This window comes from Elgaria multicarinata, chromosome 11 (assembly GCF_023053635.1).
Source record: "Elgaria multicarinata webbii isolate HBS135686 ecotype San Diego chromosome 11, rElgMul1.1.pri, whole genome shotgun sequence".
In the NCBI taxonomy this organism is placed as follows: domain Eukaryota; kingdom Metazoa; phylum Chordata; class Lepidosauria; order Squamata; family Anguidae; genus Elgaria; species Elgaria multicarinata.
The window spans coordinates 44,722,589-44,738,004 of record NC_086181.1 but is presented as its reverse complement, the minus strand read 5'-3'; the positions used below and the strand labels follow the sequence as shown (position 1 = coordinate 44,738,004).

The 15,416-nt window shown below is 47.1% G+C and overlaps 1 protein-coding gene across 1 annotated transcript; it reads left to right on the top strand.

Moving 5' to 3' along the window:
* The first annotated feature begins 719 nt into the window (after positions 1–719).
* On the top strand, positions 720–13,308 carry AURKB (aurora kinase B). The gene is made up of 8 exons (XM_063138803.1): positions 720–904; positions 3,442–3,595; positions 4,508–4,571; positions 4,990–5,187; positions 6,948–7,086; positions 9,597–9,745; positions 9,876–10,050; positions 12,691–13,308. The coding sequence occupies exons 1-8, from the start codon at positions 857–859 to the stop codon at positions 12,865–12,867; spliced, it is 1,104 nt and encodes a 367-aa protein (XP_062994873.1). The 5' UTR covers positions 720–856; the 3' UTR covers positions 12,868–13,308.
* The last annotated feature ends 2,108 nt before the right edge of the window (positions 13,309–15,416 follow it).

The following is a 15,416-nucleotide window of genomic DNA, read 5'->3' as shown; positions in this document are numbered from 1 at the left end:
AATATGCAGCCTTGAATCTCTGTTTTTGCTTCTTTTAAATTTTGTTTTAACTGTTTTATTCTGTTTTTTATTTTCATTTTATCTTGTACACTGCTCCGAAATTTTTCAATGGGGAGCGGTATATAAATATCCTAAATAAATAAATAATAAAATAATAAATAAAAGAGTTTTCAGGGTAGACTGCCACTTCATAGTGCTCTTGTATGCAAGGGCTCTTTACAGGGATTTACAAATGGCTAAATATTTGTAGGCACTAGTCTGCAGTGCTTATAATTTATATAGAATTTATGTGATCAAAGTGCTCCACATACCTGCATAGTCTCTTGGTACAGGAGACTCCTATAATCTCTAAAGGCTACCTTTAGGACTGCTTCTCCCATGAGTCTATGCAGACTTCTGGAGTATCCTTGGAGATCCTTCTGCATGTTCGTGCCCACAATCTGAAATATTTTGGGGTGGCGCTGGCAGATATGACCTGTTCTATAGCAGCACCAAGGTTAAAAAAAAAATCCAAGTGGGCCCCCTCCCTCCTGGTCTATCAGACATAAAGGGAAGATGGTGTTTTTTCAGAGAGCCTTCAGACTGAAATGCTGGGTTTTTTGCCTGTTGCTGGAATATCTGGTGGGAATAGATTTTTGTTGTTGTTCAATCCACAGATTTTGAGACGTTGCCTGGTGGTAGACTGACTTTCTAGGCCCTCATATAAGAACTGCAGTAATCCTGAGAACCGTCTTTCCAGCTTGGTGCTGGACACCAGGGCTGCTCTCTCTCTCTCCACCCCCGTGGGCTTTGTGGTCTGAAAGTTTCCCGAGTGTGTCAGAAAGAAAGAGACGCATCATTATCGTTGTTATCTGAGATGGCAAATAAGGAAAATATGAGCAGTACCTACAGCAGCCTTTCCAAAGTAAGTTGCTCTCTGCAGGGAACGGACTGTGGGGTGGGAATGGATCTACTCTGTGTGGGGCAGGGGGTGATGGGTGGTGATGATGGGCTCTTTATTTAGAGTGGGCTTTTAAATGGCTGGTGCTTTAAACTGAGCGTAGGCAACAGACAACTTTTCTGTGTTCTAACAAAGAATTCCCCATTTATTTGTCTTATTACAATATTTATATTCTGCTCAAATACCAAAGCATTTTACAAACGAATAAAAGCAAACAACACCAACACTCACCCCCACAAGTAGTATCGTGAGGTTGGTACAGAGATAACTCATGGCAGGGGGAAAGCCAAAGCAAAGAGATAACGTTTTCAGTAAATACCTAAAACACGCCAGCGTTGAGGCCCAGCCTACCTGAGAAGCAACAACCATCCACAGCATAGGTGCCACCACAGAGAAGGCCCATCTCTGTGTCGCTACCAAATGGAAATTAATTTCTGTGTGGAGTTCTGAATTGTGGCCTTTATGACCATCACATCTCTCAGCGAGGACTCCAATAAAGGCAGGTAATGTGTCGGTGTCTAGAAAAATAATGGCCCAGTTAAAAAATAAAGAACCTCATTTGTGTATTTAGAAGAGTGTGGGCTGCCCCAGGGCCAGTAGGGGGAAGGCCCATGTTTGCATGTGAATGGAGGCGCACATACTGTGGTTGTCACACAGAGGTTGTCACACAGAAGAGGGCCAGGATCTCTTCTCGATCCTCCCAGAGTGCAGGACACGGAATAACGGGCTCAAGTTAAAGGAAGCCAGATTCCAGCTGGACATCAGGAAAAACTTCCTGACTGTTAGAGCAGTATGACAATGGAATCAGTTGCCTGGTGAGGTTGTGGGCTCTCCCACACTAGAGGCCTTCAAGAGGCAGCTGGACAACCATCTGTCAGGGATGCTTTAGGGTGGATTCCTGCATTGAGCAGGGGGTTGGACTCGATGGCCTTGTAGGCCCCTTCCAACTCTGCTATTCTATGATTCTATGAGACTCCAGTGCGAAAGAACCGTTCAACTTTTGGTAAAGTGACAAGGCTATGATAAAGCTGAAGGTGAGATCTTCATTTCCTAGTAGTTGACGGCCTATTGCAAGTCTGGGTTGTTCATTGCTGATGGTGGTTGCCACATGCCCCCCAACCCCCAAGTATGACACGAACAAAATTACCTTACTGCACCGTTTTGAAGTGTAGAGAACTTGCGAGTATTATTATTATTATTTTTAAAAAGCTGGGTAGAATGTCAGGCTAGACTCTCTCGCCAAGCCACATTGGTTCAGTGAGAGGCAGTTCTCCCTGCTGGAGGTGAGCTCCTGGGGTCCAGTGAAAAAAGCCGCTGTTCCTTTGTGATAGAAGCATTCTCACCAAATGCCTTGCCAGGCTTGGAAGTCAAATTGGGAGTGGGGGGGTTGATGTTCTTCTGGGTGCTTTCTTCGCACTTTCCTTGCATTTTTCTAGCCAGCGCGTTAGAAAAGCACCAACTTGGTGCACTTTATTTTTTCTCCCTGTTCAAAATGGTCAGAGCTAGGATGGTGTGCATGCTATGCCAACGTTACCTGGAAGGAAGATTGTGTAACATGAACCTATTATGCACACATAGGAAGCTGCCTTATACTGAGTCAAACATGTGGTCCACCTAGTGCAGTGTTGTTGATGAGGATGGGCTGCAGTGGCTTTTCGGGATTTCAAGCAGGAGCTTTTCCTGCCCTACCGTAAAACTTTCCCATGCAAAACAGCCTGTAGCGTTGACATACAGCCTCTCCATGTAGCATTTGCTTAATTTGGTTTCTATTAGACTAGGTGTGTAGGTAAGACCTTTTGCAGAGACTGAAGCCGTGTTTTACGCCTATTGGAAATCATGCATCTCCCCCGTCCCAACTTATTTATTTATTTACTTATTTATTAACATTTCTAGACCGCCCAATAGCCGGAGCTCTCTGGGCGGTTCACAAAAATTAAAAACATTCAAAGTATAAAACAACAGTATAAAACCATAACATAAAATACAATATAAAAGCTCAACCAGATAAAAACAGCAGCAATGCAAAATTACAAATTTAAAACACCAAGTTAAAATTCATTTATAGACTGTTAAAATCCTGGGAGAATAAAAAGGCGTCTAAAAGCATATAATGTAGGTGCCAAAGCGAACCTCCTCAGGGAGCTCATTCCACAGCCGGGGTGCCACAACAGAGAAGACCCTGCTCCTGGTAGCCACCTGCCTCACTTCCTTTGGCAGGGGCTTGCGGAGAAGGACCCCTGAGGATGACCTTAGGGTCTGGGCAGGTAGATATGGGAGGAGGCGTTCCTTCAGATAACCTGGCCCCAAGCAGTTTAGGGCTTTAAATGTTAATACCAGCACTTTGAATCGGGCCCGGACCTGGACTGGCAGCCAATGAAGGCTTTACTCAGATATCCCTACTTCTCTCAACCTTCCTTGAAGCTATTAGGTTTAGATGCTTCATTTTAGAAGCAGAAACAGTCTCCTGTTTATTTTATTTATGTTATGTCCCTTTCCCGCAGTACCGCTTCAACAGCCAGGCAGGCCCTCACCGGGTTGTCTATAAGGATACCAGCACCCCTTCTAGCACCCCTTCCGGATCGCTTTTGGTGCAAAGAGCAATCACCAACAGTGCAAAGCATGGTCCGAAGGCTTCTTCTACAACCCAGAACCCGGGTAAGTCGAGCTTGTCCGCTTGACGGAGTTATGGGGCTTTTCAGAACGGCGCTCAATCGTGAGAATAAAACGGCCAGTATCCTACTGCCTTTATACAAGTCTATGGTGCCACCACAGTTAGAAGATCAGTTCTGGACACCGCACCTAAAAAAAATATATCACGGAGCTGGAAAAAGTTGCAGAGAGGAGGGGCAACTAAAATGATCAAGGGGCTGGAGCATCTGCCCTATGAGGGAAGGTTACAGCAGCTGGCATTGTTCAGCTTGGGGGAAAAAGGCGAAGGAGACCTGATAGAGGTGTACAAAATCATACATGGTGTGGAGAATGTGGATGGGGAGACATTTTTCTCCCTCTCTCATAATACTAGAACCCAAAAGGGTCATACCATGAAGCTGATTGGTGGAAGATTCAGGAGAGAGAAAAGGAAGTATTTCTTCACACAGTGCATAGTTAAACTATGATATTCACTACCACAAGATGTGATGGACACCAATTTGGATGGCTTTCAAAGGGGGTTAGATAAATTCCTGGAGGAGAAGGCTATCCATGGCTCCTAGTCCTGATGGCTATGTGCTACCTCTAGTATCAGAGGCAGTAAGCCTATATACACTAGTTGCTGGGGAAGATGGGTGAGGGGGTGCTGTTGCACCCATGTCCTGCTTGTGGGTCCCTGGTCGACAGCTGGTTGGCTACTGTGTGAACAGAGTGCTGGACTAGATGGACCCTTGGCCTGGTTCAGCGTGGCTCTTACGTTCTTATGATGGCGAAATGGCCTCAAACGCCCTCTCATCGCAACAGGTGCTGGTGGAGTACTCATGGCAAAGAATGCCAGGCCTTATGGGCCCCTATAGCCTCTCTTGGGTTTTGTGTCGTGTTATCGCTGTGCCCTGACTTTGTCTTCTGTCTCCACAGCTATCCCAGGCAGGGTCCCTGTGGAGTCCAGTTCCATTGCTTCGCCAGTGCCGGAAGGCCCTGAGTGAGTTTCTTTCTGGGGATTTCAGCAAGGATTGCATGGCAGTGGTGGGCGGTGGGCAGAGGGTGGGGGAGGGATTTGATGTTCAGGGGGCTTGGGTAGGGCTCTGCATGTCCTGGGTCCCAATGGGATATTCAGTGCACCCATCCTGTTTCGCAGTGTGTCGAATGTTTCTGTTTTAAATGGATATTGCTGTTTTTATTTTATTTATTTATTTATTTATTACATTTCTATACCGCCCAATAGCCGAAGCGCTCTGGGCGGTTCACAAAAATGTTTTAAAACATTATGTTTTTAAATGTTTTCTAGATTTGTTTTTAATGTTCGTTGTTTTTAACTTGTAAACCGCCCAGAGAGCTTCGGCTATGGGGTGGTATATAAATGTCACAAAATAAATAAATAAATAAATTCTGGATTGCAGGGCAACACGAGTCTTCACCATTGATGACTTTGAGATCGGCCGGCCTCTGGGCAAAGGGAAGTTTGGGAACGTCTACCTGGCCCGGTTGAAAGAGTCCAGATTCATCGTGGCTCTTAAGGTACTCTTCAAATCCCACATGGAGAAGGAGGGCGTGGAGCACCAGTTGCGGCGTGAGATTGAGATCCAGTGTCATCTCAGGTACTGTAGAGATCAAGGGCTGGGCCTCAAGCTGTAGAGTTGGATTGCAGGGGTGGTAAAGCTTTTTTTTTTTTTAAGTCATGGTTTAAAGTTTTTTCTCTCTCCCACCTGCTCTGGCAACAGATAAGGGCAAGCCAAGATTGCAGGAATCCTATTGGGGTCTATTGGAGCACAAGCTACACAGATGTACAGCACATCTGCACCTAATTTGGAAAAGATCTTGAAAGATAGCTTTGTATCCAAAGCCAGCAGATAACGGAGGTAGACTGTGACTTTTAACAGCTAGGATCACATTGGCCGTGCTCACTCAATCCCAACGTGAATGTTTCCAATCTAAATCTTCTACAATATGGATGGGACTTGAAATAGTTTCTTGAGCCATTTTTGTCAGTCGTGTGTGCATCCACGCACGCAATAAGATGTGGTCTTATTGTCCTGGAGCTTATGGAAAGGCACGCAATAAAGTTGTGTTTGGTTTTTGTTGAATATTCTGAGCCAGTTCACAGCTCAGAGAACTTGTACTCTACTGTTCAGGAATTTCAAAAAGGCAGCTTTTCTGATGTCCCTGAATACTGAAATGCCAAGGCTAAAGCTAGATAAGTCATCAGTTTGAAAATCTGGAATTATTTTGAGGACGCATTTAAGTTTGGAACCCTCTCAATGTGGTGTACAAAATAAAAACCCTACAAAATATAAAAAAATGTTTCAAAAAAACCAGTAAAAACAGACTGCCAATTAAAACCAATGACCCCGATTTAAGGGGAGGCCAGTGGAAATAAGTGTGTCTTCAGAGTTTTCCTGAAGGCCTGCACAGAAGGGGCTTGACAACCTCCCTGGTGGATGGCCCTGGTTGAAAACTGGGCAAAATTAAGAAAAGAATAATAAAAAAGGTCAATATCATACTGCCCTTATACAAATCTATGGTGTGGACAGGATGCACTCCTGTCCTGCTTATGGGTTTTCCATGGGCAGCTGGTTGGCCACTGTGAACAGAATGCTAGGCTAAATGGACCATGGTCTGATCCAGCAGGGCTCTTGTTACGTTCTTAAAAGATTGCTCGTGGTGTTCTAAACTTGGGGTATAGTCCTCAGTCTGCTTTTCACTTTCGTTACAAGCTTCTCTCACAAAAGCGGTCGAGAAAGAACGGATCTGGAAGGGAATCCGTTTGGGAGTGGAAGTTATTGTATCTTAAAATCTCGACGGTTTTGGAAAATTGTCTTTTCAAGCAGCCACACTAACTCTCAGAGATGGAATGATCATTTCCCACCCCCCAGCCCCAGCCCGTGTCAGTTTTGCACGTGTTCATAAGTCTGTTTGTCCTGTTTCCGCACTAATGTTAGATTCTTTTAAAAAAATAATCTGCGTGATATTTAAAAGCACATTTTTGAACATGTTTCCTCGCAATATCCTTTTCTGAATGCGTTTTATCCTAAAATACGCCGCCTTCTATGCGACCTGGTTTGTTTTTGAGCTGAGAACTGCGTCAGAAAATGTGGAGAAACGTGATCTTTGAAGGATAACTCTGCTCTGATCTTCACATTAGTGCAAGAGGTGCAGATCTGGTTAGTTTGCTTCGAAAGATGGGCCGTACGAAACCCTCAGACACATAGCAATTGCGTGACTCTGTGAATCTGTCGCCTTTGTGAAAAATCTTCCTACTTGTAGTTTTGCCCAATATTATGAACCTTCTTTCCCATAAAGGCCTGTCTTTCTGCTGCCCTCTGGTGGTGGATCCTAATGTGCCTCCCTTTTTCTCCAGTCACCCCAATATCCTGCGCCTCTACAACTACTTCCACGACCGGAAGCGTGTGTACCTCATCCTCGAGTACGCCCCTCGTGGGGAACTCTACAAAGAACTGCAGAAGTATCAGCGTTTTGATGAGCGGAGGACTGCCACGGTGAGCCACATCACACAGATGGAGACCTTGAACTCTTCCAATATCTCGTCCTTTGATGAGAAAGGCAGGAAGATGTGGTCTCCTCTTCCTCCTGCTGCTTTGTGAGGTTGTAGTTGAGTTGATGCCTGGGAGGCTCTTCCTTTTTGGTGCCTGATGTACTTGGCTTTCAAGTGTAGGATGTGGTTTGGGGACAGGTCTCTCCCATTCCTTGGTGCACCAAAAGAGCCATGTGGGTGGTTTAAGTCTCTCTTGGGTAGTGAGGTTTGTAACGGATGTCAGGGTCCACCTGACAACCCTGCAAGGTAGGCTCCTGGACCAAACGTCCTGAACTCCCAGCAACCCACCTCCCGAACCTTGTCTACAACCGGGACGAGTCAGAGATTCAGGGAATAACACACAAACTCACATTTAGGGACCAAAGCAATTTTATTGCAATCACGAAAACTCACACGTAAGGTCTTGATCAGTAAAACAGCCTCTTAAAGGAACAGGTTTGAAGGAACAGGTTCGTAGGTTGGGGGTTCTTTTAGATCCATCATTGTCACTTGAGGCTCAGGTGACCTCGTTGGCACAGAGTGCCTTTTACAAACTCCGGTTGGCGGCCCAGCTACGCCCCTATCTGGACAGGGATAACCTGGCTTCAGTTGTCCATGCTTTGGTAACCTCCAAGTTAGATTACTGCAATGCGCTCTACGTGGGGCTGCCTTTGAAGACGGTTCGGAGGCTGCAGCTCGTGCAAAATGCAGTGGCCAGATTGATTTTGGGAACCAGAAGGTTTGACCATATAACACCTGTTCTGGTCCGCTTGCACTGGCTGCCTGTATGTTTCCGAGCCCAATTCAAGGTGCTGGTTTTGACCTATAAAGCCTTACATGGCTTGGGACCACAATACCTGACGGAACGCCTCTCCCGACGTGAATATACCCAGTCACTACATTCAACATCTAAGGTCCTCCTCTGGGTGCCTACTCCGAGAGAGGCTCGGAGTGTGGCAACGAGGGACAGGGCCTTTTCGATGGTGGCCCCCAGACTCTGGAACGATCTTCCTGATGAGGCTCGCCTGGCGCCAACGCTGCTATCTTTCCGGGGCCAGGTTAAGACTGTCCTCTTTGCCCTGGCATATGGCAGCACATCTTAATCACCCACATGTTTAGTTTTTTAACAGTTTTTAATGCTTTATGTGTGTATGTTCTGTGTTTTAAAATTTTAAATTTTGTATACTTGTTTTTATCTCAATTTTAGAATTTCTGTAAACCGCCCAGAGAGCTCTGGCTACGGGGGTGGTATATAAGTGTAATAAATAAAATAAATTAAAAAAGAGAAAGGGAAGAAAGGGGGAGTGAGGAAAAGTGAGCAAAAGCTCTAGTCTCTAGCCATTACCCCAGGAAACAATCATACGTCCCCACACCCAGCCGAAACGGCGGCTGGCCTTCTCCAGAATACCCACGCACGTTTAAAACATTAAAAAAAAACACCTTTCTCACTCCGAGTAACCCTCTCCTGGTTACCTCGGACCTGATCTTCCCATTTGACATACGTGCACACCTCCAAGGAAGATGGAGGGCTTTCTTCATAGAGCTTTTCATCTCTTTTTGGGACCCTCGGTCCCATGACCCTAGCAAACCAACCCGTGCCCTTCCCGGACTTTTGCCCACCCCCTCCCATAGGGGCCAGGCCCCCTCTTTTTCCCACAACTGAGTCCCGTTAGCTTGTCCACCGCCCTGATCATCTCCAGGTGCTGGTGGGAGTTAGACTGGTTCGAGGCAGGGATGACCTTGGCTGGCAGCCACCAACTTTTCTTTCTTTCTTTCTTTATTACATTTCTATACCGCCCAATAGCCGAAGCTCTCTGGGCGGTTCACAAAAATTAAAACCATAATAAAACAACCAACAGGTTAAAAGCACAAATACAAAATACAGTATCAAAAGCACGACCAGGATAAAAAAACCACGCAGCAAAAATTGATATAACATTAAAATACAGAGTTAAAACAGTAAAATTTAAATTTAAGTTGAAATTAAGTGTTAAAATACTGAGAGAATAAAAAGGTCTTCAGCTGGCGATGAAAGGAATAGCGTAGGCGCCAGGCGGACCTCTCTGGGGCGCTTATTCCACAACCGGGATGCCACAGCGGAGAAGGCCCTCCTAGTAGCCACCTGCCTCACTTCCTTTGGCAGGGGCTCAAGGAGAAGGGCTCCTGTAGATGATCGTAAGGTCCGGGCAGGTACATATGGGAGGAGGCATTCCTTCAAATAACCTGGCTCCAAGCCATTTAGGGCTTTAAATGTCAATACCAGCACTTTGAATCGGGCCTGATTCAATCGGGAAAACTTTCGCCTTCCCCGGCCAAGCCTGGCACAGCCAATTTGAAGCAATAGGCCATAAATCACACATAGGGGCAGATTTTACCACCCCATAGCAACAACAGGTTTAGAGGCACTCCTGTCCGTCACAAGGTGTTGGTATCCCGAGCTCCTAAATCCAGCCCCTCCTTGCCTTGCCTCTGCAGTTCATGGAAGAGTTGGCGGATGCCCTCATGTACTGTCACAGCAAAAAGGTGATCCACCGTGACATCAAGCCAGAGAACTTGCTCATGGGGCTGAAAGGGGAGCTGAAGATTGCTGACTTCGGCTGGTCTGTGCACGCCCCCTCGCTCAGGTAAGCAGCACCCTTGGCGTGGAAGTGGGGTGGGTTTGGTGACGCGGAAGGCAGCAGTCCGGCCTTCTGGGATTGCGGTCTTCCGTCGATCCCTTCCAGCTTTCGCTCCCGTTCCTCTCCCCTGCCTCAGGAGAAAGACCATGTGTGGTACTCTGGACTACTTGCCCCCTGAGATGGTCGAAGGCAAAGCGCACAATGAGAAGGTTGACCTCTGGTGCATCGGGATCCTGTGCTATGAGTTCCTGGTGGGGCACCCGCCCTTTGAGAGTGCCTCCCACTCGGAGACGTACCGCCGCATTGTTTCGGTGAGCCTGCTTGTTCCCAACGTGTGCTTGGAGCGGGGGGCGCTCTCCTGCCTGCTTTGCCCGTGGCCCAGTGCATGCCTCCAGGGTAGGGTTGCTGGATTGCGGTGATCAGGGGTCTGGAAACAAAGCCCTATGAAGAGAGACTGAAAGAACTGGGCATGTTTAGCTTGGAGAAGAGAAGATTGAGGGGAGACATGAGAGCACTCCTCAAATACGTAAAAGGTTGTCACACAGAGGAGGGCCAGGATCTCTTCTCGATCCTCCCAGAGTGCAGGACACGGAATAACGGGCTCAAGTTAAAGGAAGCCAGATTCCAGCTGGACATCAGGAAAAACTTCCTGACTGTTAGAGCAGTACGACAACAGAACCAGTTACCTAGGGAGGTCATGGGCTCTCTCACATTGGAGGCCTTCAAGAGGCAGCTGGACAGCCATCTGTCAGGGATGCTTTAGGGTGGATTCCTGCTTTGAGCAGGGGGTTGGACGCGATGGCCTTAAGAGGACCCTTCCAACTCTGCTATTCTATGATTCTATGAAGCCAGGCTTTGCTTGCCTCAAGGAGATGGGACTGTGGGTCCTAGCCCCAAAGGGATCCCAACAAAAGGGACGGGGAAGCGAGAAGACCTGGGAATGATGGAGTTGTAGTCCGACACATCTAGAGGCCATCAGGTGGGGAATGTTGCATCACACAGTCAATCCGAATTCCCTCTTGCCTGGGAATAAATCCCGCTGGCCCTGTTCAGAGGACACCTTTCACCTTGGCTCTCCTCTGAACCCCCTCCAGCTTGTCTGTGGTTTAAGGTGTCTTCTGAACAGGGCCGCTGAGTTCTGGAAGGCTTTACTTCTGAGTAGGCTTGTTTAGCATTATACTATAAAACAGAACGACTCTTCAGAGAACTTCAAAACCCCTCTCTGAAGCCTGGCAGAACTGTTTCTTCCCAGCCTCTCCACTGTTGTTATTGTAGGGTCTACTGCTTTGTCCCTCAGCAACTCTCTTGACTCCTCTCCCTGAGGTCTCTGCCGTTCCCACTTACCCACCTGCAGTCTTGCTTTCTTTTTCTTTGTTTCTCACTTTTTTTAACCACCCCTTTTCTGGCGCAGTTTTTCAAAGTCCTGCGCCCCCCCCCCCAGTCTTTCTGAAGCTGCAATCCTATGCACAGTTACATTCGACTAAGCTCCATTAAGTACTCTGGAACTTGTTCCTGAATCAATAAGCGTAGGCTTGTGCTGTCAGTGGGACCTGTTTGTTCATATAGTGCTCAGGTTTGAACTGCCGGGCTGCAAACTTACATGCAAGTATAGCTTCCAAATCACATAAGGTCCTGGTTCTCTATTCAGCCCTGGTTAGGCCTCATCTTGAGTATTGCGTCCAGTTCTGGGCTCCACAATTCAAGAAGGACACAGACAAGCTGGAGCGTGTTCAGAGGAGGGCAACCAGGATGATCAGGGGTCTGGAAACAAAGACTTAAAGAACTGGGACTTAAAGAACTGGGCGTGTTTAGCCTGGAGAAGAGAAGATTGAGGGAAGGCAGGATAGCACTCTTCAAATACTTGAAAGGTTGTCACACAGAGGAGGGCCAGGATCTCTTCTCGATCCTCCCAGAGTGCAGGACACGGAATAACGGGCTCAAATGACAGGAAGCCTGGACATCAGGAAAAACTTCCTGACTGTTAGAGCAGTATGACAATAGAACAAATGACCTAGGGAGGCAGTGGGCTCTCCTACACTAGAGGCCTTCAAGAGGCAGCTGGATGGCCATCTGTCAGGGATGCTTTAGGGTGAATTCCTGCACTGAGAAGGGAGTTAGACTTAATGGCATCATAGGCCCCTTCCAACTCTACTATTCTATGATTCTCTTGAGATGGGGGAAAACAAGGGAGGTGTGTGTTGGGGGAGCAAGTTTACTTAAGAGGGGGAGAAGTTAGATAAGGATAGGGACTTGGGGCGAAGCCAGGTCCTAAGTTGGTGAGCAGATGAGAGCAGTGGCTGCAGCAATTGTGGAAAGAGTGGCTGATGGGTATGTGGAGGGGGCAGGGTTGCTTAAACCATATGGAAGGAACATCTAGGCCAGGGGTAGAGGGGCAAGATCAGTGTGGGATGCTGGGGCGACCGCTGCTTCACCTTGAGAAGGCCACTTCCTTCCTCTTAAGTGGTGGAGAAAGGAGAAGGGAAACTGGAAGGAAGTGCGTGCCGCTCTCTTAGCTGCCCCAGTGCGTGCCTTTTATCTCTGATGTGAAAGGGCGGGGAGGTGCAGCGGGGGATTGCTGCCTACCCTGCCGCTCCTCCTCCCTGGATGCAGGCAGCTTGGGCAGCAGCGGAGAATTGCTCAGTGGCAGTGAGCAAAACAGCAGCCATCTGCATTGTGTCTGTGTGTGAAGTGTGCCTAATGGGAGTGCTGGGCCTGCATAAACATGTACGTGTTACACGGAAACTATGTGGTTCCTGTCCAGAAATGTTAACAGTGCAGGATCCAGAGAAGTATTTGGGGGGGGGGGGAGAGGTACAGGGGGACATCTGCTTTCCGGTGGCAAGGCGGTCTTTGAACCTTGTTCAAACTACTAGATCCTTCTTTTCTGCCTGTCTCCTAAGTTATGGTGGCATCCTGACCTTGGCTCTGCTCTCCCCTTCTCCCCACAACAGGTAGACCTCAAGTTCCCCCCATTTGTGACGGAAGGTGCCCGGGACTTGATTACGAAGCTGCTGCGCCACAACCCATCTGACCGGCTACCGCTGCAGGCTGTGATGGAGCATCCTTGGGTGAAAGCCAACTCAAAGCGCGTGCTTCCCCCAGTCTTTAACCCTGTGCCCATGAACTAGCTCTTCGCAGAGATCCACGAGGAGAAACTGGGCACAGCTGAGCAAGGGCCCAACTGGAATTTTCAGCTTAGTTTCATGCGTTTTAAATGGGACGAAGCAGGCCGTTTGCCCTGCAGGATCTTAGTCGCTCCCAGAGGTCCTCGCTGGAAGAGCTGCTTCAGGCCTGTCGTTTAGATCTGCCTGCCAGGGATATGTTGTGCTCGTTCCTTGTAATAAGCCTCTGGAGGGGTTATCTTCCTCGAGTGCTTTGGCACCATTAATTCCTCTCACTGTACTTGATGACGTGCTTTTTAATGTCCATATTGAAAACAACAGGGGCGTCTTTTAGGTCTTGAGGCTGCACACCAAGAAAAGCCCTTTATTCCTTTAAGCAGGAGTTGCTGAAACCGTTTTAAGATTTTGGTCTTGGTATAATATTTGTGTACATACATATATTTCCTACTGTGATTTTTAATAAACTTTGTCTATTGATTTGTTTGGCTGTATTTCCTGCTTCTCTGTCCCGATATACTTCATCCTTGAATTCAAGGCACGCCAGAAACAGATGGGTGTCTTTGGCCCTTGGCACAAAGCGTGAATTCTTAATACAGGAATTCTGGGGGTAGCAACTGTCTCTTTGCCAGTCTGGCTGTATGTGTATGAGGTGCAGTGTAAATTCTGCACAGATGCTCACCTCACTGCCAGATCCTTTCTAAAGTTCATAGAATCGTAGAGTTGGAAGGGGCCTCTAAGGCCATCGAGTCCATCCCCCTGCTCCATGCAGGAATCCACCCTAAAGCATCCCTGACAGATGGCTCTTCAGCTGCCTCTTGAAGGCCTCTAGTGTAGTTCTTTCTACAACCGCTCTGGATAATTGGCTAGAAGGGGTGTGTGGGGGGGGTGGTGGGGTATTTTTGGCTTTTGTAGGAGATGCTACAGTGTCTGTCTTGGGCAGATAAGTCCAGATTAATTCTTATTGAGGACAGCACTACATATTGGTTGTAGTGCCCCATTGTCTTTTAAAAAATGACGTCAAGAAGTCTGTAATTTGAAGCAGAGGAACAGAAGGGCGGCTCTGTTCCCTTCAGGCCATTGTAATGTTGAAAATTGCACGCACATTGTGCCTAGGATGTGTGTGATTTGGAGGGCCCTTGGGCAAAACTGAATCTACATCCTCATTCCTTCTTTCTCATCACTGTTACCACTTGCTCGGCTGGCAGACAGAGAGCCGGGGATCAGGGAGGCAGTAGCACCTACTGCTCTTTCTCAACACCACCAATTTCTGGGCCAGAGCGAAAGGCAGCTGGACAAGCAGGTTGCAATGGTGAAGACGAGGAGCAACCTTTTGTTAGTGGGCCCTTGCTGGGGTGTGGTGCCAGCAAGGGCCCACTACCTACCCTTGGTGCCAGTCCTCCAGCCCCCTCTCAATTACGGGAGAAGAGGGGAAGGCCCCACCTCCTGCTTGGTGTGGGTGGGTATTCAGCACCGCCCCCCCCCAAAATGCATGAGAGCAGGTTATTCCCTCCATCAAATTAGCTTGAAAGCTATACTGTGTTTTAAAAGGTAGGTGGAGAAACTGTTTTGAACTGTCAAGAGTGCTGTGCCATTTCAGGATACAGATATGGGCTCACAGGGTTGAAGCTGTTTTACTAAATTATCCCACCTGTATACCATTGTTGGTATCCAAGCTAGTGAAAGGGAGAGACAAAGTCCCAGGGTAAAAAAAATAACATTTTATTCCTCAGAGTAGTTTTCAGTCTTAAAATTCACTCTCATTCCTTTCTTAGAAGTTTTTTTTTAAAAAAATTGACTAAGGGGTTCTTGTACCAAACCTGATGTCTTTTAGAGTGATTTCGATTTTGATTTTATTTTTTAAAAAAAAGTTACCAAGGGGGCGGGGGGACGACCCTGCTTTTTATTCCTAATTTACAAAGATTTTCTATATATATTTTCAGAGCCCTGAAAATTTTCCACATGTGGATTTTTTTTTACAGAGGCATTGGATGTCATAAGTCACATCATTGGTCTTGCAAATAGTAAATGGTCTTAAGAAAGCTTCTATGATAGCTAAATAGAACCTCCATCTCCAGAGGCACTATAGCTCCAAATACCAGTTGCTGGAGTCAGTTAATAGAGACACCATGCTCAAGAGCAGTATACTTATAATTTAGTTGGGTGGCAATTGCCTTGAAGCTGCCTGTGGGTTTCCCAGAACCAGCTGGCTGGCCCTTCTGTTCTGCAAGAAACAGGTTCTTGAATGAAAAAGACCCTCTTCCTAGAGAGCTTTCTTTGTTTTTAAGCCATTTTAAGGGCTCAATTCTATGCATGTTTAGATAGAAAAAAAGTCTGGGGAATGTTGGGAGTTGTAGGTCTTTTTCTGTCTTAACATGCATAGGATTGTGCCTGAAATATATCTTTAGACTATGGGGTTAGAGTCTCATGGATGGTTTTGTCCGGGTTGTGAGGAATGGAGGTTATGATGGGCTGTAGAACCAGTGGTGCATATTGCCCAGCCAGCATAGCTAAAGCAAGTGTTTCCTTAAGACCAAGGGTGGGCAACTTCTGGCCCT

Coding starts and splice junctions, on each gene's coding strand:
- AURKB (XM_063138803.1), top strand. CDS start 857: ATGGCAAATAAGGAAAATATGAGCAGTACCTACAGCAGCCTTTCCAAA. Junction 4,572..4,989: donor CCAGTGCCGGAAGGCCCTGA/GTGAGTTTCTTT, acceptor TCTGGATTGCAG/GGCAACACGAGTCTTCACCA. Junction 5,188..6,947: donor GAGATCCAGTGTCATCTCAG/GTACTGTAGAGA, acceptor CTTTTTCTCCAG/TCACCCCAATATCCTGCGCC.